This window comes from Pelobates fuscus, chromosome 3, assembly GCF_036172605.1.
Source record: "Pelobates fuscus isolate aPelFus1 chromosome 3, aPelFus1.pri, whole genome shotgun sequence".
In the NCBI taxonomy this organism is placed as follows: domain Eukaryota; kingdom Metazoa; phylum Chordata; class Amphibia; order Anura; family Pelobatidae; genus Pelobates; species Pelobates fuscus.
Window position 1 is genome coordinate 421072913 of NC_086319.1, and position 25813 is coordinate 421098725.

General features: G+C 44.4%; 1 protein-coding gene across 3 annotated transcripts in view; it reads left to right on the forward strand.

Moving 5' to 3' along the window:
- The window catches only part of GIGYF1 (GRB10 interacting GYF protein 1), a 163151-nt gene that overhangs the window by 38993 nt on the left and 98345 nt on the right, over positions 1–25813 (forward strand). For 2 of the 3 annotated variants that reach the window (XM_063449789.1, XM_063449791.1), the window contains exons 2-22: positions 1516–1571; positions 3936–4065; positions 4552–4647; positions 4740–4851; positions 8098–8206; positions 8364–8404; positions 9283–9462; positions 9572–9783; positions 18261–18363; positions 19003–19191; positions 19298–19443; positions 19532–19682; positions 20196–20362; positions 21671–21762; positions 22184–22282; positions 22386–22489; positions 22614–22690; positions 23058–23189; positions 23376–23549; positions 23669–23832; positions 25614–25756. In XM_063449789.1, the coding sequence (XP_063305859.1) occupies positions 1537–1571; positions 3936–4065; positions 4552–4647; positions 4740–4851; positions 8098–8206; positions 8364–8404; positions 9283–9462; positions 9572–9783; positions 18261–18363; positions 19003–19191; positions 19298–19443; positions 19532–19682; positions 20196–20362; positions 21671–21762; positions 22184–22282; positions 22386–22489; positions 22614–22690; positions 23058–23189; positions 23376–23549; positions 23669–23832; positions 25614–25756 (2656 nt within the window). In that variant the 5' untranslated portion in view covers positions 1516–1536. The remainder of the gene's footprint in view (positions 1–1515; positions 1572–3935; positions 4066–4551; positions 4648–4739; positions 4852–8097; positions 8207–8363; positions 8405–9282; positions 9463–9571; positions 9784–18260; positions 18364–19002; positions 19192–19297; positions 19444–19531; positions 19683–20195; positions 20363–21670; positions 21763–22183; positions 22283–22385; positions 22490–22613; positions 22691–23057; positions 23190–23375; positions 23550–23668; positions 23833–25613; positions 25757–25813) is intronic. The other variant, XM_063449790.1, reaches the window with a different exon arrangement.

Here is a 25813-nt window from a genome sequence, read left to right on the forward strand (position 1 = left end):
TGTGTGAGGGGAGGCTGGCACTGCCACTGTCTGTGCTGTACCTGTGCTGTGTATACATGGCATGGTGTAGTAGTGTGTGTGAGGGGAGGCTGGCACTGCCGCTGTCTGTGCTGTACCTGTGCTTTGTATACATGGCATGGTGTAGTAGTGTGTGAGGGGAGGCTGGCACTGCCGCTGTCTGTGCTGTACCTGTGCTGTGTATACATGGCATGGTGTAGTAGTGTGTGAGGGGAGGCTGGCACTGCCACTGTCTGTGCTGTACCTGTGCTGTGTATACATGGCATGGTGTAGTTGTGTGTGTGTGTGTGTGTGAGGGGAGGCTGGCACTGCCACTGTCTGTGCTGTGTATACATGGCATGGTGTAGTAGTGTGTGAGGGCAGGCTGGCACTGCCGCTGTCTGCGCTGTACCTGTGCTGTGTATACATGGCATGGTGTAGTATTGTGTGTGTAAGGGGAAGCTGGCACTGCCGCTGTCTGCGCTGTACCTGTGCTGTGTATACATGGCATGGTGTAGTAGTGTGTGAGGGGAGGCTGGCACTGCCGCTGTCTGCGCTGTACCTGTGCTGTGTATACATGGCCTGGTGTAGTAGTGTGTGAGGGCAGGCTGGCACTGCCGCTGTCTGTGCTGTGTATACATGGCATGGTGAAGTAGTGTGTGAGGGCAGGCTGGCACTGCCGCTGTCTGCGCTGTACCTGTGCTGTGTATACATAGTATGGTGTAGTAGTGTGTAAGGGGAGGCTGGCACTGCCGCTGTCTGCGCTGTACCTGTGCTGTGTATACATTGCATGGTGTAGTAGTGTGTGAGGGGAGGCTGGCACTGCCGCTGTCTGTGCTGTACCTGTGCTGTGTAAATATGGCCTGATGTAGTAGTGTGTGAGTGGAGGCTGGCACTGCAGCTGTCTGTGCTGTACCATTTGTGTGTATACATGGCATGGTGTAGTAGTGTGTGAGGGGAGGCTGGCACTGCCACTGTCTGCGCTGTACCTGTGCTGTGTATACATGGCCTGGTGTAGTAGTGTGTGAGGGGAGGCTGGCACTGCCGCTGTCTGTGCTCACCTGTGCTGTGTATATATGGCCTGATGTAGTAGTGTGTGAGTGGAGGCTGGCACTGCAGCTGTCTGTGCTGTACCATTTGTGTGTGTATACGTGGCATGGTGTAGTAGTGTGTGAGGGGAGGCTGTCACTGCCGCTGTCTGTGCTGTGTGTACATGGCCTGGTGTAGTAGTGTATGAGGGCAGGCTGGCACTGCCGCTGTCTGTGCTGTGTATACATGGCATGGTGTAGTAGTGTGTGAGGGGAGGCTGGCACTGCCGCTGTCTGGGCTGTGTATACTTGGCATGGTGTAGTGTGGGGGGGAGGGGGGTTGGCACTCTCACTGTCTGTGCTTTTCTGGCATGGTGTAGTGTGTGACGGGAGGCTGGCACTGCCGCTGTCTGTGCTGTGTATACATGGCATGGTGTAGTAGTGTGTGTGATTGAGGTTCCTTCTTGTATTAATAATAAACCTTTTTTAGGTACCTGAAGAAGATTGATTCATGGCTGCAGAAACCCTAAACTTTGGGCCTGAATGGTGAGTTGCTTTGTATGTTGGCTATTTACAGCATATGGAGTACTATGAGTAGTTATAGAGAGGCTTATACGGAGTTATAGGGGATACGAGCTGGGTTATACGGAGTAATAGGGGATACAGGCTGGGTTATACGGAGTAATAGGGGATACAGGCTGGGTTATACGGAGTAATAGGGGATACGGGCTGGGTTATACGGAGTAATAGGGGATACGGGCTGGGTTATACGGAGTAATAGGGGATACGGGCTGGATTATACGGAGTAATAGGGGGGATACATGCTGGGTTATACGGAGTAATAGGGGATACGGGCTGGGTTATACGGAGTAATAGGGGATACGGGCTGGATTATACGGAGTAATAGGGGATACGGGCTGGGTTATACGGAGTAATAGGGGATACGGGCTGGGTTATACGGAGTAATAGGGGATACGGGCTGGATTATACGGAGTAATAGGGGATACATGCTGGGTTATACGGAGTAATAGGGGTTACGGGCTGGGTTATACGGAGTAATAGGGGGATACGGGCTGGGTTATACGGAGTAATAGGGGGATATAGGCTGGGTTATATGGAGTAATAGGGGATACGGGCTGGGTTATACGGAGTAATAGGGGGATACGGGCTGGGTTATACGGAGTAATAGGGGATACGGGCTGGGTTATACGGAGTAATAGGGGATACGGGCTGGGTTATACGGAGTAATAGGGGATACGGGCTGGGTTATACGGAGTAATAGGGGATACGGGCTGGGTTATACGGAGTAATAGGGGATACGGGCTGGGTTATACGGAGTAATAGGGGATACGGGCTGGGTTATACGGAGTAATAGGGGATACGGGCTGGGTTATACGGAGTAATAGGGGATACGGGCTGGGTTATACGGAGTAATAGGGGATACGGGCTGGGTTATACGGAGTAATAGGGGGATACGGGCTGGGTTATACGGAGTAATAGGGGATACGGGCTGGGTTATACGGAGTAATAGGGGATACGGGCTGGGATATACGGAGTAATAGGGGGATACGGGCTGGGTTATACGGAGTAATAGGGGGATACGGGCTGGGTTATACGGAGTAATAGGGGATACGGGCTGGGTTATACGGAGTAATAGGGGGATACGGGCTGGGTTATACGGAGTAATAGGGGGATACGGGCTGGGTTATACGGAGTAATAGGGGATACGGGCTGGGTTATACGGAGTAATAGGGGATACGGGCTGGGTTATACGGAGTAATAGGGGATACGGGCTGGGTTATACGGAGTAATAGGGGATACGGGCTGGGTTATACGGAGTAATAGGGGATACGGGCTGGGTTATACGGAGTAATAGGGGATACGGGCTGGGTTATACGGAGTAATAGGGGATACGGGCTGGGTTATACGGAGTAATAGGGGATACGGGCTGGGTTATACGGAGTAATAGGGGATACGGGCTGGGTTATACGGAGTAATAGGGGATACGGGCTGGGTTATACGGAGTAATAGGGGATACGGGCTGGGTTATACGGAGTAATAGGGGATACGGGCTGGGTTATACGGAGTAATAGGGGATACGGGCTGGGTTATACGGAGTAATAGGGGATACGGGCTGGGTTATACGGAGTAATAGGGGATACGGGCTGGGTTATACGGAGTAATAGGGGATACGGGCTGGGTTATACGGAGTAATAGGGGGATACGGGCTGGGTTATACGGAGTAATAGGGGATACGGGCTGGGTTATACGGAGTAATAGGGGATACGGGCTGGGTTATACGGAGTAATAGGGGATACGGGCTGGGTTATACGGAGTAATAGGGGATACGGGCTGGGTTATACGGAGTAATAGGGGATACGGGCTGGGTTATACGGAGTAATAGGGGATACGGGCTGGGTTATACGGAGTAATAGGGGATACGGGCTGGGTTATACGGAGTAATAGGGGATACGGGCTGGGTTATACGGAGTAATAGGGGATACGGGCTGGGTTATACGGAGTAATAGGGGATACGGGCTGGGTTATACGGAGTAATAGGGGATACGGGCTGGGTTATACGGAGTAATAGGGGATACGGGCTGGGTTATACGGAGTAATAGGGGATACGGGCTGGGTTATACGGAGTAATAGGGGATACGGGCTGGGTATACGGAGTAATAGGGGGATACGGGCTGGGTTATACGGAGTAATAGGGGATACGGGCTGGGTTATACGGAGTAATAGGGGATACGGGCTGGGTTATACGGAGTAATACAGTAAACGTTGAAGTGTGAACATGTGTCAAAAAATAGAAGTTCCCAAAGAGTATCAAGGAGCATGTAGAGGAACTTGTGGAGAAGGAAGTGGTAAAAACGATAGTAATAATGTCCCTTCTCTCTCTTTTTCTAGGCTCCGAGCACTATCCAGTGGGGGTTCTATCTCATCCCCCCCTCCTTCACCTGCTATGCCAAAGTATAAACTTGCTGAGTATCGCTATGGGCGAGAGGAGATGTTAGCACTTTATATAAAGGAGATCAAGGTGGGTGTAAGAATCTGTGGGCAGTTACTTTTTTGTGATATTTATAGTGACATACACAGTATAAAATCTTAGTGACCGGGGCAAGCTGCTGTTCCCCTGAGATGTTGGGAATACGAGGTGGACGTATAGCTGGGGAGATTTTTAACACGAAAAAAGAGCCGTCTCCATTATTTCAAGAAATGTGAGGTGTTCCAGCTTTCAGATAAGCTCTAAATTAACTCCAACTCTGTGCTCAGTAGCCTGGATTCCAACATGCTAATTGGCGACTTGTGTGATATATTCCTAAGATATTCTAAGTTACCTGAAGTACTCTTTAGGCCCATTTCCATTAGTTTAAATTGAGCACTAGTGAGGGTGTTCTGTAGCAATCTGTCTGTCAGGTTGTCTTTGCTGCTGTTTGCATAAAATCTGCAAATCTATTCTGAGTGATGTATTTTATAAACTGATACAAAGTAATAACCTCTTACCATACCGTGTTATACAAAGGTTCCAGAGGAGATGCAAGATAAGGAATTTGCTGTGATTTTAAATGAGGAGCCCCTGCAGCCACTCGCCCTTCTCCCACTCACTGAAGAGGAGCAAGTGAGTGATACAAAGACTGGCTTCGTTGGTGGTATTAAACTACTGGGGGTGTATCACATGCAAACTTTACCAATCTATGTCTCTCCCTCTAGAGAAACTTTTCCTTGTCTGTGAACAGTGTTCCAGTCCTGAGACTGATGGGGAAGGGAGCAGCAGCCCCTCCTGGTGGTGTGGCGAGAGGCAGGGGCACTGCCCGTGGACGGGGTAATGTATTTTAAGCTCTCTAAGACTTCCACTACTTCCTGTTGTGTACCTTAAAGGGACAATATAGTCACCTAAAAAAACTTTAGCTTAACCCCTTAAAGGACCACTAAAGACACCCAGACCACTTCTACATCAGCGAAACTGCTATGTTTACATTGAGGGTTAATCCAGCCTCTAGTGGCTGTCTCACTGACCGCCGCTAGAGATGCTTCTGCGATTCTCACTGTGAAAATCGCAGTGAGAAGACGCTGGACTTCTATAGGAAAGTTTTGCAAACCTTATGTGTGCTACGGCTCTATAATACTTCATATGTTGCTCAGCTATGTCGTCTGAGTACAGCAATACCCCCGTATGTAACTTTACCAGATATATCGCAAGGTTGAAAGGCATAATTGAGAAACCATTTGAGTTTGAATTTGTACGTTGGGTCCATGCCCCACTTTGGAATTTTTTTGATCGGTTGTGTTTTCCAATTACTTCACAAAGGCATACCATTTCCTAAAGAAGACACCCCCAAGGTGTTTCAAAAGACATATTTTAAACCTTGGCGTGGTATCATTTCGCTAGCCTGTACCAAGTGCAGAAATAATACACATTTCCCCCCCCCCCCTTTTTTTTCTGTTAACCCCTAACTAGCCTAACAGTAAATCCCCCAATTTCCCCACTAACTTCTACCCACCCACTTCTACCCACCCTAGCTAAATAAATATTTTACAAATATTACAAGTAAATAAATTTAACCCCTGAGTATTAAAAAAAATGTTAATCCTCAGGGGTTAAAAAAAGAAAAAATCAGATCACAGTGAAATACTGTTATCTGTATTTTGATCACTGCAGACAGTTATCAAAGGGCAGGGAAGGGGTTACATTTTATTTGAAAGAGGTGAGAGGGGGGATTTTAAAACCAACAGTTTTTTTTTGTTTTTTTACAGGGAGAGAGTCTCTCTGCACTTCACAGCTCACACTGAGCTGCAGGGACGGGTCGGGTTTCACTGCAGCAGTGTGATTGCTCTGACTCCTGGTCAGAGCGATCACATGGGCTGAATCGGTGAAACTGCTTGCTGTAGTGTGCCTCTAACACAGAGACACACTACAGGAGCATTAACCCCACGATTGCAGCGATTGTGGCATTCTGGGGTTCATTTTAGTATTGGACGGAAATTTTCCATCCTGCATCCTTAATACTGCAATGACGGAAAACTTCTGTCCAGCATCCTTAAGGGGTTAATGAAGCAGTTTTAGTGTATGGATCATGCCTCTGAAGTTTTACTGCTCAATTCACTGCCATTTAGGAGTAAAATCACTTTGTTTCTGTCTATGCAGCCATTGCCACACATCCCCTGGTTATGATTGACACAGCCTGCATGAAAAAAACTGGTTTCACTCTCAATCAGATTTAATTTACCTTAAACCAGTGGTAGTCAACCTTTTTCTTCGTACTACCCACTAATGCAACTTTCTTGATGGAAAAATGTCCTTACCGCCCACCAGTTTTCGCGCAAGTGCGCAATATTTTTTAGAAAGGAGGGCGTTTTAAAAATAAATAAAAATAAATGTACGTATATTTGTCTTTTTTTAATTTCTACTTAATGCATGTTTATAATGTTTTTAACTTTATAAAGTTTAATGAGAAAACAATAAAGTAAATTGAATTTACCTTTACTGGTGATTAATGAGATCTTTGAGGTTGATGCTGCGAGACTAAATATTTGATATCTGGTTTGATTTTCATAAGGAACAAACGAAGGTCTCCTCTTTCGGTGATATTCAGATGACTTCTCTGTTTGCGCATAATATGATTTCTCATCTGTGCGTCAGCTCACCTCCTCAATTCCCCTCCCCACCTTTTTTTCCCCTTTTTTCTATTTTTTAACCTTACTTATAGCAATGCCCAGTAGGAAGGCTGAGCTAGGTAGCCCACTTACTATAGCACACATACAAAGACACATACATACAAACAGACAGGCACACACACATACAGACAGACACATACATACAAACAGACAGGCACACATACACACACGACACATACATACAAACAGACAGGCACACATACACACACACACACACACACACATACACACACATAAGACATACATACAAAGACGCGCGCAGACACAAGACGCGCGCAGACACAAGACGCGCGCAGACACAAGACGCGCGCAGACACAAGACGCGCGCAGACACAAGACGCGCGCAGACACAAGACGCGCGCAGACACAAGACGCGCGCAGACACAAGACGCGCGCAGACACAAGACGCGCGCAGACACAAGACGCGCGCAGACACAAGACGCGCGCAGACACAAGACGCGCGCAGACACAAGACGCGCGCAGACACAAGACGCGCGCAGACACAAGACGCGCGCAGACACAAGACGCGCGGCATTATATTTAAGTCACCCTCCTGTTTCCTACCTTTATGGTGACTTTCCCTGGGGTCCAGTGGTGGCTCAGGTGGATGGGAGTCAGAGTTCCCACTCTGACTCCCTGTTCTTCCTCCCGCGCGGCTCTGTGTTAGCTGGGAGGAGTGACGTGTAGTCACTTCCTCCCAGCTCTGTGATGTAATCACAGGGGGCCCGGTCGCGTTGTTAAAGTGCCCAGCACTGACCGGGCCCCCTCACAATCCACATCCATCGGGTGGCCCTGACAGCATAGGCCACCCGATGGACCCCTTGGACGGCGGCCCCGGCAGTTTGCCGCCTGGCCGCAAATGGTGATGGCGGTACCCGGTTGCACGGGTACTGCCGGCTCCTGCCCACCCAATCTCTCCAAATGAGGAAATCCCTACCGCCCACCTGGAATCCTGAAATGCCCACTAGTGGGCGGTAGGGACCATGTTGACGACCCATGCCTTAAACAATTGTATCCCTTTCTCTGTAAATTGAACTTTAATCACATACAGGAGGCTCTTGCAGGGTCTAGCAAGCTTTACACATAGCAGGGGATAAGAAAATCTTAATTAAACAGAACTTGCAATAAAGGAAGCCTAAATAGGGCTCTCTTTACAGGAAGTGTTTATGGAAGGCGGTGAAAGTCACATGCAGGGAGGTGTGACTAGGGTTCATAAACAAAGGGATTTAACTCCTAATTTGCAGAAAATTAAGCATTGAGGCTGCAGGGGCATGTTCTATACACCAAAACTGTTTGTTTAAGCTAAAGTTGTTTTGGTGGCTATAGTGTCCTTTTAAGCTGTCGTCCTTTCTTTTTCTAAATTCTGCAAGCTCCTCTCTGCTTCTCTCCTCAGGCCGTGGTCGTGGTGAAGCTGCTATTTACACAAGAGCAATTGAGGAAGGAGAGCCTGGATTTGGCCGTGGGAACCGAGAGATTCACAGGAGCCAAAGCTGGGATGACAGGTTAAAGCCGTTTCTGTACATCTAACTGTAAACTAATTATTTGGTTTTCTTCCCAGTCACATTGTAAACTCCACATATAACTTCTGTGTGGGTTCGTATAGCACAAGAGGGGAAACACTGCTTCTATACCAATACTCAGAGTTTTTTATTTTCACAGGGGAGAGAGGAGATTTGAGAAGCCAATTCGCAGAGAAGCAGGTATGTATTGCTACATCCATTTCTTCTCTCTATAATCCTTGCTGGGACTGATTGTTTGATAGTTGTATATTGATTTTCGAGGGAAGCCCCTTGTGTTCAGGTGCTCAGACACTACCTGCTTGACAGTATTGTTTCTATGGGCACTTCTAAGTGATTTGTTTTTTTTCCATATTGTTCTGCAGTATTAAAATGACCCTCCAGGCCCCCAAAACATTGTAAATAATGCGTTTTTTTTGTTTTGATTTTACAAAAGTGCAGATTTTAATAGATATTGTCACTTTTATAAGTAAACCTTGTACCCCCTGAATCCATCCGTCCCCTCTCTCCTGCTGCCAGTCTGACACCCGGTCCTGTTACTCCCTGGTTGTTTAGCTCAGTGGAACTAAACCCAAGAGGCAGCGATTGCCAAGAACACCACGTGCTTTGCATTGTTTTGATTGAGCTACATTGGGAAGGCTGTGATTGAACAGCCACAGAAAGTCTGGCTTAGGTTAGAAGGGGAAGGACTGCACCTTTTGCGAGTTGCTTTTAGCAATATTTTTAATAAAGAAAAATGTATAATGAAATGTGTTTAAATGTGGGGTTTTTTTTGGGGGGGGTGGGGGGTGGGCGGGCGGGCGGGCAGGGGTATTTTTTAGAGATATGTTGATAAACAGTGACTTGTTTTCTTTTCCTGTCTGAAGTGTTCCTCTAACCCCTTAAGGACCAAACTTCTGGAATAAAAGGGAATCATGACATGTCTCACATGTCGTGTCCTTTAGCGGTTAAATGATAACATGTCTATTTGAATAGGTACCTTTGTCTGATATCTGAGATATACTTTACTCCACCTCAGACACAACTTGTTCCTACTTTTTGTTGGGTTACCCTCTTCACAGTTCGTGTTGGATTTGAAGAAACCTCAGGTCCATCTCGGAAGGAATTTGCCCGCTCAGACAGTGACAATTGGCGGACACTGAGGGATGGACAAGAGGAAGATGAGGATGGCAACTGGAGGCTGGCAGTAACTCGAAGGGATGAGCGTTGGAGGTCCACTAGTCCTGGAGCTAGCACTGGAGGTATGTGAACTCCAGTCTTATTCCATTCTTCTTTTCCTTTGCAAACATTCATTTTCATATTAAAATTCAAGTTAACGTTGACTTTTTGTATTTGCATTGTATCACTCAGAGATGCCACGGTCAGCTGGTTGGAGGGATCATGCAGAACGTCGTAGAAAGTTTGATTTTGATATTGGACGGGAAGATAGCGGATCCAATCCTCGTGGGCGAGGAGATGGCAATCATGATGATGAAAGGGATGGCTTGCCTGAGTGGTGTATGGAAGATGAAGATGATGAAATGGGGACCTTTGACTCTTCAGGGGCTTTTCTTTCATTCAAGGTAGCATTAGTTAATTATTTTGCGTTACCTGTGATTGCCAGCTTTGTGGTCAGTTTAGGAGCCTGTTTGAGCAGTACTGCCCCACCCCCATTAGTGCTTTATTCCCCCTCCTCTATCCAATGCTTCTGATAGACTGTTGGGCACAAAACCTAGAGGAAAATCCATCTTCCTGTCAGTGCAGCCCAGAAGCTTTATAAAAGAGCACATTTCTCTATTAACCCCTTCAACACTTCAGTAAGCTGAAGGAGTTAGCGGTTTAGCGTTTTCCTTTCATTTCCTTCCATTAACTGTATAATACTTTATATGTTGCTCCGCTATGTCGGCTGAGTACAGCAATACCCCCGTATGTACCTTTGCCAGGTATATGTGGATGTTGAAGGGGCACATTTGAGACTCAGCCATTCAGTTTTTTTCTAACTTTTAAGTTTTACGCTGTGTCCATGTTCCATTTTGGAGTAGTTTAGCTGGCTGGTTATTCAAACTTCCCCACAAACACATACTATTTATTAAAGAATACACCACGGGGTAATTCAAAAGGCATATTGTGAACCTTAGCGTGGATTTATTTTTTCACTAGTATGTTCCAAGTGTAGTGGTAATGAGTATTTTTTTATGTATTTACTTTGTAAAACTCGGTTTTTAAACGTTTTTTTTTACTTATTAAATGTTTTAAACTTTCGTAACTTTTATTTACCCTTTCAAATTTTTTTTGAAACTTTTCTTTTACTGTTAACCCCTAACTAGGAGTAAGCAGCACTAACAGTATTAACAATTCCCCATTTTCCCATAACTCCCACCCACCCCAGCTAGCAAAATATTTAATTATAAAATATTTAAATTAACCCCTTCAGGACGGGTGACGGACGAATTCCGTCATCCAGGGGATACCCTTAACGACGGATGACGGACCTCGTCCGTCACGCGGTAAAATTAACCCCAGATGGTGCTCCGGTCTTAGAGGCAGACCGGGAGCACCGTATCGGGCTATCCCAGCACATGTGCCCGCTCTGACAGCATGTCAGAGCGGGCACATGTGCTCTGTATACTCACCTCCGCCTCCCTGCACTTCCGGGTTCAGTGTGAAGTGCAGGGAGACGGATCTTCAGTGATCCTGCCCCCTGGTGTGTAAAAAAAAAAAAAAAAAAAAGTTAAATTAAAATCCCACCCCCCTTTACCCATATTAATAAAAAAATTAACCCCTTCCCTGCCAATTGATCACTGACTACAGTGATCAATTGGCAGGGATTACATTTTAATATGATCTGATTTTTTTTTTTTTTTTAACCCCTGAGGGTTAATTCTTTTTTTTTTTTAACCCTCAGGGGTTAAATTTATTTTATTAATTAATTTAAATATTTTAAAATGATAAATTTAGCTAGCTGGGGAGGGTGGAAGTTAGTGGGGAATTGGGGGAATTAGTGTTAGGCTAACTAGGGGTTAACGTTAAAAAAAGTTTTAAAATAAGCTTTAAAAAGTTACAAAATTAAGTTAAAAAAAAGTTTTAATAACGTTTAAGTAAAAAATAAAAATAAATAAACCCTTTACCCAGTCCAAATAAAAATTAACCCCTTCCCTGCCAGTCTATCACTGCCTACAGTGATCAAAATACAGATCACAGTATTATACTATGATCTAATTTATTTTAACCCCTGACGATTAACTTTTATTTATTTGTTAACCCTCAGGGGTTAAATTTATTTAATTAACTAATTTAAATATTGTATAATTAAATATTTTGCTAGCTGGGGTGGGTGGGAGTTATGGGAAAATGGGGAATTTACTGTTAGTGCTGCTTACTGCTAGTTAGGGGTTAACGGTAAAAGAAAAAGCTTAGAAAAATGTTAAATCTGTAAAAAAAAGTTTTACACAAGTTTAGGAAACTTTAAAAAAATTAATAAGCAAAACAAAAGTTTCAAAAATAGTTTTGAAAAGTAAAAAAAGTTTTAAAAAGTTAAAAAATTAATTTAATAACGCTCATTACCACTACACCTGGTACAAGCTAGCGGAAAAATGATCCCACGCTAAGGTTCAAAATATGCCTTTTGAAATACCCTGGGATGTCTTCTTTAAGAAATGGTATGGCTTTATGGGGTATTTGGATTATATAGCCTGGTAAAATACTCTAAAATGGGACATGGGCACAGCGTAAAAATTTAAAGTTTGAAAAAAACTGGAATGACTATGTCCCAAATGTGCCCCTCTGATGTCCACATATACCTGGCAAAGGTACATACGGGGGTATTTTTGTACTCAGCTGACATAGCTGAGCAACATATGACGTATTATACAGTCGTAGCACACATAAGGTTTGCAAAATATACTGTGCAAACTCACTTTGTGTGTCAAAAAGGCAGAAAAAAACGCTTATGACCACTACACCTGGTACAAGCTAGCGGAAAAATGATCCCACGCTAAGGTTCAAAATATGCCTTTTGAAATACCCTGGGGTGTCTACTTTAAGAAATGGTAGGCCTTTGTGGGGTAGTTTGAATTTAAAACCTGCGAAGATGCTTGGAAATTGCACATAGGTCCAGCGTCAAAATTCAAAGTTCTGTAAAAACTGATATGGCTTGGTCTCCAATATGCCACTGTAGCTTCACAAAATAGTGCCAAATACATTCATTGGGGATGTCTTTTTACTCAGAAGACTTAGCTGAGCATAATTTGGAGGTTTTGAACTTAGTGGCACATATGAAATATACAAAATGCCCAGCAAAAATGCAATCCGTATGTCAAAAAATGCACAAAATTATTTTTTACCACATACTTTGGCATATATTGGTGAGAAAACGGGGGCATGCTAAGGCACAATATGCACCTTATGATATACCCTGGAGCGTCTACTTTTACAAATGGTAGGCCTTTGTGGTTTTTATTTTGAACAGTCAAACTGTTATAATACCCTAGAGTGTGTGTGTGTGTGTGTATATATATATGATCTAAGTGTGTGTGTATATATATATATATATATATATATGATCTAAGTGTGTGTGTATATATATATATGATCTAAGTGTGTATGTGTATATATATATATATATATATAAAAAATTTTTTACACTGATTAACTTTCTTTTATTTTATTTCCAGCCAGCAGGGGGACTAACTGTCATTACAGGCAGTCCCCCTGCTGGCAATGCAGCAGCCAGCTAACCCGGCCATGTGATTGTGAGTTCCTCGCAAGGACCTCACTCTCACATGGCCGGGGGGCTGCGGGGGACTTCCTGGGAGTCGCTGGCGTGACTTACCGGGTAAGTTTAAAAAAAAAAAAAAAAAACGGAGGGCGTACTATTACGCCCTGCGGCGTTTAGTGCCGCTTAGAATAGGGCGTAATAGTACGTCCTCCGGTTTTAAGGGGTTAATTAATTAAATAAATTGAACCTCTGAGGGTTAAAAAATAAATAAAAGTTGGATCACAGTATAATACTGTGATCTGTATTTTGATCACTGTAGGCAGTGATCAACTGGCAGGGAAGGGGTTAATTTTTATTTGGACTTGGTAAAGGGGGTTTGTATTTTTTTTTTTTTTTTTTTTACTTAAACGTTACTTAAACATTCTTAAAAAACTTTTTTATACTTTTTAAAGCTTATTTTAAAACTTTTTTTTAACGTTAACCCCTAGTTAGCCCAACATCAAATCCCCCAATTCCCCACTAACTTCCACCCTCCCCAGTTAGCTAAATATATTCTGGGGTTAACCTTGGTAAATGACGGGAATTTTCCGTTAACGGTCCTTAACTGAAGGACAAGGTTGACGGAAAATTTCAAGGGTTTAGTTTAGGATCCCTTAAATAAACACTGCAGCGCTAGGAATATAAATGTGTATTCCTAACGCTATAGTGCTCTGTTGGCCGTGTAGTTGGTCGACATCAACTTGCAGAGTCCTTTTCTCCTTCACAGCTCCGATCTCTGCAGAGAAATACTGCTTCCTTGGCTGAGGTAATCTAAATCAATGATCTTGGCCAATCTTTCCGATAGGGAAGCATTCGGAGGCTAGTGTGCATGGGTGGCTAAACCCTACCCCAATCAGCCTCTCCGAGACCATCTGATAGAAATGGTTACGGTTTCATTGGAAGCGATTCTAGTGGCTATATAAGTGACAGCCATTAAAGGCATTTAAACCCTGCAATAAAATCATTGCCTTTCTGCAGAGTGACAATATTTTCAGCTGTAGGGTTAAACAGGGGGCACCCAGACTACTTTATTGAGATGAAAGGGTCTGGGTGCCTATAGTGTACTTGTTAACAGTTCAGATGGAAACCTGCAGATGAAGCCTTTGCAGGTTTCAGATGTACACATTTGCCGGAGCTCTAATAGATGTGGGAGATTCTATGGGTTCAGATTACAGCTGTGATGGGATTAGGTATCGACCGATTATCGGTCTGGCCGATATTCTGTATTTTCAGCAATATCCGTATCTGACAATAAATATACCGATATTGCCTATATTGCAGACCAGGGCTGCCATCAGGGTCCTGGGGGGCCCAGGCGGGCCTGGGGCACCCAGCACACTCTTAATTAACTTCTCAGCAGCTCCCGTCAGCTCACCTGTAACTCTCGCAAGACCCGCGGCCGTAAGAGCTAGATTTGTGTAGAAATTGTTTATTTTTTTAAAATGGTAAATGGAATATCTCTATCGGTAAGTTATCAGCTGGAAAGTTCACCGATTATCGATATCTTCACTAAAAAATCTATATTGGTTGATCCCTAGGTGGGATCCATGTCTTATTTCAGATGCATGCCTACATATTTTTGTTGGCACATCATTCAGATGGAGAGTTTACAAGGTGTATTAGCACAGGATTCAGATGGAGGGCTACAAGGTGTATTAGCACAGGATTCAGATGGAGGGCTACAAGGTGTATTAGCACAGGATTCAGATGGAGAGCTACAAGGTGTATTAGCACAGGATTCAGATGGAGAGCTACAAGGTGTATTAGCACAGGATTCAGATGGAGAGCTACAAGGTGTATTAGCACATGATTCAGATGGAGGGCTACAAGGTGTATTAGCACAGAATTCAGATGGAGGGCTACAAGGTGTATTAGCACAGGATTCAGATGGAGAGCTACAAGGTGTATTAGCACATGATTCAGATGGAGGGCTACAAGGTGTATTAGCACAGAATTCAGATGGAGGGCTACAAGGTGTATTAGCACAGGATTCAGATGGAGGGCTACAAGGTGTATTAGCACAGGATTCAGATGGAGAGCTACAAGGTGTATTAGCACAGGATTCAGATGGAGAGCTACAAGGTGTATTAGCACAGGATTCAGATGGAGGGCTACAAGGTGTATTAGCACAGGATTCAGATGGAGAGCTACAAGGTGTATTAGCACAGGATTCAGATGGAGAGCTACAAGGTGTATTAGCACAGGATTCAGATGGAGAGCTACAAGGTGTATTAGCACAGGATTCAGATGGAGGGCTACAAGGTGTATTAGCACAGAATTCAGATGGAGAGCTACAAGGTGTATTAGCACAGGATTCAGATGGAGGGCTACAAGGTGTATTAGCACAGGATTCAGATGGAGAGCTACAAGGTGTATTAGCACAGGATTCAGATGGAGAGCTACAAGGTGTATTAGCACAGGATTCAGATGGAGAGCTACAAGGTGTATTAGCACAGGATTCAGATGGAGAGCTACAAGGTGTATTAGCACAGGATTCAGATGGAGGGCTACAAGGTGTATTAGCACAGGATTCAGATGGAGAGCTACAAGGTGTATTAGCACAGGATTCAGATGGAGAGCTACAAGGTGTATTAGCACAGGATTCAGATGGAGAGCTACAAGGTGTATTAGCACAGGATTCAGATGGAGGGCTACAAGGTGTATTAGCACAGAATTCAGATGGAGAGCTACAAGGTGTATTAGCACAGGATTCAGATGGAGAGCTACAAGGTGTATTAGCACAGGATTCAGATGGAGAGCTACAAGGTGTATTAGCACAGGATTCAGATGGAGAGCTACAAGGTGTATTAGCACAGGATTCAGATGGAGAGCTACAAGGTGTATTAGCACAGAATTCAGATGGAGAGCTACAAGGTGTATTAGCACAGGATTCAGATGGAGGGCTACAAGGTGTATTAGCACAGGATTCAGATGGAGGGCTACAAGGTGTATTAGCACAGGATTCAGATGGAGAGCTACAAGGTGTATTAGCACAGGATTCAGATGGAGGGCTACAAGGTGTATTAGCACAGAATTCAGATGGAGGGCTACAAGGTGTATTAGCACAGAATTCAGATGGAGGGCTACAAGGTGTATTAGCACAGGATTCAGATGGAGGGCTACAAGGTGTATTAGCACAGGATTCAGATGGAGAGCTACAAGGTGTATTAGCACATGATTCAGATGGAGGGCTACAAGGTGTATTAGCACAGAATTCAGATGGAGGGCTACAAGGTGTATTAGCACAGGATTCAGATGGAGAGCTACAAGGTGTATTAGCACATGATTCAGATGGAGGGCTACAAGGTGTATTAGCACAGAATTCAGATGGAGGGCTACAAGGTGTATTAGCACAGGATTCAGATGGAGGGCTACAAGGTGTATTAGCACAGGATTCAGATGGAGAGCTACAAGGTGTATTAGCACAGGATTCAGATGGAGAGCTACAAGGTGTATTAGCACAGGATTCAGATGGAGGGCTACAAGGTGTATTAGCACAGGATTCAGATGGAGAGCTACAAGGTGTATTAGCACAGGATTCAGATGGAGAGCTACAAGGTGTATTAGCACAGGATTCAGATGGAGAGCTACAAGGTGTATTAGCACAGGATTCAGATGGAGGGCTACAAGGTGTATTAGCACAGAATTCAGATGGAGAGCTACAAGGTGTATTAGCACAGGATTCAGATGGAGGGCTACAAGGTGTATTAGCACAGGATTCAGATGGAGAGCTACAAGGTGTATTAGCACAGGATTCAGATGGAGAGCTACAAGGTGTATTAGCACAGGATTCAGATGGAGAGCTACAAGGTGTATTAGCACAGGATTCAGATGGAGAGCTACAAGGTGTATTAGCACAGGATTCAGATGGAGGGCTACAAGGTGTATTAGCACAGGATTCAGATGGAGAGCTACAAGGTGTATTAGCACAGGATTCAGATGGAGAGCTACAAGGTGTATTAGCACAGGATTCAGATGGAGAGCTACAAGGTGTATTAGCACAGGATTCAGATGGAGGGCTACAAGGTGTATTAGCACAGAATTCAGATGGAGAGCTACAAGGTGTATTAGCACAGGATTCAGATGGAGAGCTACAAGGTGTATTAGCACAGGATTCAGATGGAGAGCTACAAGGTGTATTAGCACAGGATTCAGATGGAGAGCTACAAGGTGTATTAGCACAGGATTCAGATGGAGAGCTACAAGGTGTATTAGCACAGAATTCAGATGGAGAGCTACAAGGTGTATTAGCACAGGATTCAGATGGAGGGCTACAAGGTGTATTAGCACAGGATTCAGATGGAGGGCTACAAGGTGTATTAGCACAGGATTCAGATGGAGAGCTACAAGGTGTATTAGCACAGGATTCAGATGGAGGGCTACAAGGTGTATTAGCACAGAATTCAGATGGAGGGCTACAAGGTGTATTAGCACAGAATTCAGATGGAGGGCTACAAGGTGTATTAGCACAGGATTCAGATGGAGAGCTACAAGGTGTATTAGCACAGGATTCAGATGGAGGGCTACAAGGTGTATTAGCACAGGATTCAGATGGAGGGCTAGAAGGTGTATTAGCACAGGATTCAGATGGAGGGCTACAAGGTGTATTAGCACAGGATTCAGATGGAGAGCTACAAGGTGTATTAGCACAGAATTCAGATGGAGGGCTACAAGGTGTATTAGCACAGAATTCAGATGGAGGGCTACAAGGTGTATTAGCACAGAATTCAGATGGAGGGCTACAAGGTGTATTAGCACAGGATTCAGATGGAGAGCTACAAGGTGTATTAGCACAGAATTCAGATGGAGAGCTACAAGGTGTATTAGCACAGGATTCAGATGGAGAGCTACAAGGTGTATTAGCACAGAATTCAGATGGAGGGCTACAAGGTGTATTAGCACAGGATTCAGATGGAGAGCTACAAGGTGTATTAGCACAGAATTCAGATGGAGGGCTACAAGGTGTATTAGCACAGGATTCAGATGGAGAGCTACAAGGTGTATTAGCACAGAATTCAGATGGAGAGCTACAAGGTGTATTAGCACAGGATTCAGATGGAGAATTACAAGGTGTATTAGCACAGAATTCAGATTGGAGGCTATAGGTGGAAATATCTGCAGCTTATTGCAGATTTAAGGCCAATAATAAATTTGTTGTCTGGTGTACAAACTATGGTTTATTTCGTAATTCTAGGCTGGGACTGATAAGATTGAAGCATACGAATGTTGAGAATAGGACTTCGGGTTACACTGGTAATCTGTGGATTGCTTCACCTTCTATATATTTTTTTCTTAATATTTCAGAAATGTTCTAAAGAAACTATTCTCGAGGAACAAGAGCTAGAGTTCCAAGGGGTGGAGGACGAGGAGGAAGAAAAAACAGGCGATACTGCCGAACGGGCTCATGGTAAGTCCCAGTCAGTGCAGCTGTCTCACTTACACAATACCGAGTACATAAGTTTGCTTTCTGCAGAAACTGTTAAAAATACACCATATATTACCTTCCTTCCTCGTCGCTACAAGAGGAATATCCCAGATGTGGGTATATGTAGAAATTGATTTAATACATCAAAATGTACGACATGAGTTTGTTCCGTTAATTTGTTGAAAGTACTGGATGTTGGGCCTTGAAGAGAGGCCAGATGAACGTCTTAGCTGATGCACAAAGGCCAAGATTCGGCTTCCTTCTGTCTGAACCACAGTTTTAGTTTGAACTTCTATCTATTCAACATATGATTCTTCTTTGTATTCTACTTGGGATTCTAGAAGATAAAATAAGGATTGGCAGGTTTGGTTATAGCTGTAATTTGTTAAGATTGCATGAAGAAGAACTTTGTGTTCCTATTTAGAGATGATCGAACCCTTACACCAAAAAGTTATTTTATTGTTCTGATCAGGGCTGAACATTTTGAAGTCCTATGCTATTAGCCAGGCCTTAGAAGTTACTTGCCACTGGAAGTCGTGGTATTCTCACCAGAGGTGAATTTCTACTCGCCAGAACTAAATTTAAACTTGCCAAAGCTCTAATAAAATGTGTTTTTTGCAGATAATGGGATCTCTCTTGCAGCTGAAGATACCAGCCATGAACCAAGCTCCATATCCCCTGATCCTGCTAATTCCCTCTGGACAACAGGCATGTATGCAGACATGGAGGGGGAGAGGTGCCCTGAAATCTCCTCCACAGATGGGGAGGATGGTGCTTTAGGGGAGCAACAGCAGGGCTCTGGAGAAGAAGGTATAATTGAAAAGTAATTTTTAGGTTTGGTCTGGAAACAGATCTAAAGGAGTTTGCAAGTTTTATTACAATGAAATTTCGCTAATAGCTTTCCCATTGCCCACAGGTGACCCTGGACATTTTTCCTCTTCTCTTTCCCCTCTTTCCTCCCTTTCTTCTCTTCCACCACCCTCCTCTTCCCCCCCAGTCGCTGCTACTGAATTCTCTGTGGGGGATCCAGAGGAGGATGAAGGCATGAAGCATCTACAGCAGGTGAGAACAAAGCTTTAATGTAATGGATGGGATGGTTCCCCAGCACAGCCACTACGGGAATGTGACATGTTCTCCTTTCCTTTTGTAGGAAGCTGAGAAGCTTGTGGCCTCTCTACAGGACTCTTCCCTTGAGGAAGATGGCTTCTCCTCTACCCGTTCTCACAGTGCTGCTGCCCTTCCCCTCTCCCATGAGGCGGCCATGAAATGGTTTTACAAGGATCCTCAGGGGGAGATCCAGGGTTGGTATTTCAGTATCCCACAGTAACTGGTTTATTTCAGTTTTTTCTGATGTTTTCGTTTGTTATGCATCTTTATGCGTTTCTTTTTTTACATGGAGTTCATGTTTTCATTGTCGTCCTGTCTCCTACCTCCGCATTGTTTTCTCATTCCTTCTTACCCATCTTCCCACTTCCCACCTTTCCACCCATTATGGCAGTTTACCAAGTTTATGTACTATACAAACTCCAACAGTAGATGGTGTCCATTCTTGTATTATGTCTTAAGGTATCTCTGTCCCCTGTCTTCTGTGGTGTCAGCTCCTTTCCATCATATACCCCCTTCTCTTGCCTAGCTTAGTATCCTCTTTTTCATTGTACCTTCTCCAGCATCTAAATGCTCCTAAAATCCCCTCTATCCACCCAATCTAGTGTCAGATGTCCCCGGTAATTGCGGTCTGTCCATTTCCTGTTATTTCTAATTCATAGTTTTGTCATTTAAGCCTTACCTGATTGACAACCTTTGTTCCTCCTTAGGTCCGTTCAGTACCCAGGAGATGGCAGAGTGGTGCCAAGCTGGATACTTTACCATGTCTCTCTTGGTAAAGCGAGGGTGTGACGAGGGTTTCCAGCCACTGGGGGAAGTAATTAAAATGTGGGGGAGAGTTCCATTTGCCCCTGGCCCTTCCCCTCCTCCCCTGCTGGTGAGATATTATTGCGTGTTATGTAAAGTGAATATGTATAAAGTGTAAAGTTTCTAAGTAAGCAACCAGGCCTCCCTGATATTTATGGCTCATGTGGTGCACTGATTGAAAAGTCTGTTGTGGTATTTGGTTAGCAGTTCTGGCTGGTAGAGCTGATCTTTAGATATTTTAGTTAAATGTGATTGCAAGATGTAGTTCTAAAGATCTGTGGTTCTATGGGTCTGTTACGTGTGGGGGAGTGGTTCTATGGGTCTGTTACGTGTGGGGAATGGTTGGTTTGATGATTGTGAAGTTATCAAATCTATTCCCTCCACACACTCAGTGATGAATTTGTTTTTGTAATGCAAATACAGGTGGTCCTCACTTTGCAACCTACCTATTTTGCAACTGCTCGCACTTACGACCAGCTCTCTAGCATGGGGATTCAAGGGATTCCCCACGTTAGAGAGCTGGTCTATGTTACGGGAATTTTTCCCCAAATATGGATTAGAGGGATTTCCTGCTCTAGTGCGTATGGAAATTTCCCCGAACATAGAAAAACGCTCAGGTGCAGGGAATCCCTCTAATCTATGTTCGGGGAACGTTCCTCGAACATAGATTTCAGGGATTCCCTGCTCTGCTGCGCTTGTCTATGTTCGGTGAAATTTCCCCGAACATAGAGCTGCAGTGGTGCGCATGTGCCTCACTTACCGACCAATTTGTTTTACAACCGGGTCGTAAGAATGGAACCCAGTCGGTAAGTGAGGAGTATCTGTATACAAAAATCAGTCCTAAGCTAAAACCACCACTACTCCTGGGCAGCAGCAATAACTAGTGATGGCAATATAAATCAGCCCCAATACATGTAATCAAAATGCACGATCAAAAATCTTTATGCACAAATAACTGGGGGTTATTTAGCTTCAGGTAAAAAAACCAACTATGAGACAGGAGGGGTCATTTTTTTCTAAACCCCTACATGCTTATTAATCCTTAATGGGTAACTATAGTGCCCCTTCCCTTGCAGCCACTAGAGATGAAGTTAATCCTCCAGTGCAATTATTGCAGTAATTACCATTGCAGGGTTAAGGGACCTGGATGTCTATAGTGTCCCTTTAATAGGGAACACATGGGGTGGGTGGAATCATTGTTTTGTAATGCCCGATTTTCTGGAATATTGGAGACAAACCAATAAATAAACCAATGGTAGTTTTTATTGTTCCAATACAGAGAACACGGCAATCTCCAGTGCTAACATCAGGTTATTGTTACTCTTATATGCAGTCTGTTTGCTTAGCTTGTGGGATTTATTTATTTTTTAACCTACAGGGAAATATAGATCAGCAGTGTTTGAAAAAACAGCAGGAATTAGCTCTGTATCAGCAGCTGCAGCATCAGTACCTGCTCCAACTCCTCAATAAGTAAGTATTGGCCTCCCCAGCTATTCACTCACTCTGCCTCTCGTTATTGGTCAGTAATGACCCAATCACTAACCCTATTTGTCTTCTGCCCTCATTCTTGGTCACTTATAACATAGAAACATAGAATGTGACGGCAGATAACCATTCGGCCCATCTAGTCTGCCCAATTTTCTAAATACTTTCATTAGTCTCTGGCCTTATCTTATAGTTAGGATAGCCTTATGCCTATCCTACACATGCTTAACCTCCCTCACTGTGTTAACCTCTACCACTTCAGCTGGAAGGCTATTCCATGCATCCACTACCCTCTCAGTAAAGTAATACTTCCTGATATTATTTTTAAACCTTTGCCCCTCTAATTTAAGACTATGTCCTCTTGTTGTGGTAGTTTTTTTTCTTTTAACCTGGTTATCCCCTACAGGCCACAGTACTCCCCCCAGCAGAAATCTGGAGAGTTGACTCCTCAGCAGCAGCAACAGCTGACTTTGTTCCTGCAGCAGTTGAACCCTTCAAAATCCAGGTGATTATGTGATGTCTATTTATAATAGAAAACAGTGGCATTTTTAGTTTTCGTTAGGATTCCCAAATTCCTCTTAATGTGATCTTATCTTCCTCCCCCTTAGAGGGCCTGATGCCTCCTCACTCCTTCCTGCTATGAACAGATCTCTCTCTGTGCCAGACACTGGATCCCTGTGGGATCTGCATACCTCAGCTACGCAGACAGCAGGTGAGCTATTCTCCATGCAGAGGGTGCTGCTCTGTGAATAGTGTTTTATTCTTTTATACCTGTTGGCTTAGGTAGCCCTGCTAGTAGCATTGTGCATTCGTTGATTCTATTCTTTTACTCCTAGGTGGGGACTCTGCAATATGGGACCTGCCTGCTGCATCTCAGGGGCCAATATTGGAACAGCTGCAACTGCAACAGAAGGTACAGTATGTCCACAGCTGGCTGTACTCTGCAATGGCGAGGCAGCTGGAGATGATTAAAATGCTCATCAGCAAATCAGAGCTATGAATATTAACAGTGCCTCCTGGTGTTTATTTTTTGCCTGTGTGTATGAAATAACTATTTCATTGAAATGTGGGTGGGTGGCATTTTCTTCTAAAGTAAGTGCAGTATTAACAGAATAGCATACAGGACCCTTTGAACTGGTGAAATTGCAATGGTGTATGTAGATGCAAGCAGTGATCAAACCGTTCAAGAGAAAAAGTATATGGACACACAGAAAGGAAGGGTTTACTGGTAAAACGGGGAAGGAGTAGTGCAACCATAGCTAATCTTTGTGCCTGCTCAGCTGCAGGAACGCAGAGATGCAGAACTCAGGGCTAAGAGGGAAGAAGAGGAAAGGAAAAGGCGTGAAGAGAAAAGACGCCAGGAAGAACTGAAACGGCGAGACCAGGAAGAGGAGCTCTACAGACGCAAACAGGTTTGTTTCCTTTATGCGTTCCATCTCCTAGTCTCCGCATATGGCCAGCTCTGCCAGTAAGGCCGGCGGTCAAGCAGTACAGTCTGCTTACATGGCACGTTGTACATTTCACATACATCTATTCCTTGCTCTAACACACGCACAAGACCTCAGCTTTTCTTGTCTCTATTTCTTGTACACATTCAGTGCCGCCAACAGCAGGAACTGCTGCTTAAGCTTATCCAGCAGAGTGGCCAGCCCTCGCCTCCACCACATGGTTGGGGATCGCACTCCAAAGGGCTGACATTGAAAGCCATGCTCGAGATGCAAGAAAGAGAAGGACAACTTCTCAAGCAGAGAGGACAGTCATCGAGGAATGCGGTGAGAAAGCAGAGCATTCAGGGCAGTTTGTGGTCAATCTGCTCTGCAGACAAAGCATGGCAGCATAATTTCAAGAACTGAGCAGGATTTTGTGACATTCGTTGATTCTTTGTCTTCAGCATGGAGGTCTTGGAATGTCAGGAGCTGCCATACTCCCTTCCCAGTGGGGCTCCGACTCTGGGTCTCTGTGGGGCAGCCTAGACAAGAGCCCATGGGAGGACAGTTTAAAGAGCGGAGTGAGCACACGAGGGCTAAGAAACAGCCGAAGCAGCCCGTCACTCACGTAAGTCAATGGTCAGCTTATTCAATTCTAGTTTTATGGAGGTCTGTACCCTCCCTCTTCTTTTAGACTTGGTTTAAAGCGTCTTGTGTCTTTCATTGCCTATTATTGCTTGTTTGTCCAAACCCTCCTTTCTTCCTAAGTCAATTGTTACGGACCGTTTCAGCTGACAAGGGGTTAAAATCGTTTAGGCGATAATCCCCTTTTCCAAGACAGGCACAGCTACTGTACAATCACCAAAACTCACAAATTGGATATAAGTGAATGCACCAAACTCCCATTAAGGTAGCACTCCAAACTCCCGAACTGGAACCTCACGAATAGATGCTAGCAGACGAACAGGAAAAGCTCCCAAGCGGCTTACACTCCTGGCAGTCAGTCTCTATCAGCATACAGTGAATCCCCCCAAGAACGAGACAAGGCTCCGTGTTGAGGGTCAAGCAGTGGTCTGTTTATTGAAGGCTACCTGCCCCTGTATTTATGCAGGTCTCCTACCTGGTGGACACTCCCCTAGGGGACCAGATGGAAGACTGTAACAATGGACAGACAAGTAGCATTTCAGGACATACAGAAGTAAAACATCCCCACAATGCATCCTGGCTTCCTCCCCTCTGCCCTGGAGATAATTGAGAAGTAATTCAATTATCTCCCAGGACAAAGGCAAAACTCCATTACACACGTGGGGACACAAAGACAGACTATCACTTTAAAATATATAATGGGACAAATGGTACAGTAAATATATACATTTAACATATCCCCAGATAGCTCAGGTCTGGGTGCACATTATTAGGTGAATGGCACTCAGACCACACGAATACAGTTTAATTGCCATGGAGCCAAAGTCTTTAATTACACTAATATGCTCCATGGCATGGCTATCTGGGTTAAAACATTCCTCCAACATAAAATACCGAATTTCCCTGCATTTGTTAAATCAGTACGAATTAGAACCAGGGGCTGGAGGCTCAGCGGTGCCTGCACGTAAAAGTGTCCGGGTTTGGTGCATGAAAGCCGGGCAGAAAAGCGCTGGCTGCCCGGGGAGCTTCATAACACCGCCACCTAGCGGCCGCTAAGTGTAACCGCGGCCACCCAGTAACAGTCAATTAAGCTGCGGTTAACCGCAGCTTCAGGGAGGTAAATGGAGCGCACACTCCAGCTTCTGGGGTGGCCAATTAACCGCGCCTGCCAGCTCCCCACGGCTCTGGGGAGGCTGAAAAACTGCTGTTTGTTCCGTAGATAGCATCTACCGAACGGCTGTGCAGAAAGGGAGAAATAAATCTTTCTTCACAGTAAAATTACATAGAAACATAGAATGTGACGGCAGATAAGAACCATTCGGCCCATCTAGTCTGCCCAATTTTCTAAATACTTTCATTAGTCCCTGGCCTTATCTTATAGTTAGGATAGCCTTCTGCCTATCCCACGCATGCTTAAACTCCTTTACTGTGTTAACCTCTACCACTTCAGCTGGAAGGCTATTCCATGCATCCACTACCCTCTCAGTAAAGTAATACTTCTTGATATTATTTTTAAACCTTTGTCCCTCTAATTTAAGACTAATTAACCCTTTAACTGCCGGTCCATAATCCAAAGGCAACATGCGGGCAACCAGGCTCCTCCAATGCAATGTGGCGATATTGGTCTTGTCACAAATAATTTCCAGCGATTACCTTTTCGTCTTTTTGTCTCTCCCGTAGTTGTTTTTGTCTCTCCCGTAGTTGTTTTTGTCTCTCCCTGCTTGTTCTGTAGCACACAATAACTCTTATTCTTTCTCTCACCAGTGATGCGTACTCTGCTCGCCGTAAGAAGACCGAGGAGGAAGAGAAGCTTCTAAAACTCCTGCAGGGAATTAAACCATCAGATGGCTTTACTCAGTGGTGCGAACAAATGTTACACATTCTCAATACATCCAACAATCTGGACGGTAAGATGCATAGATGGCACATTCTCTTTCTAGTATACCACTGTCTGTTTAATGTAT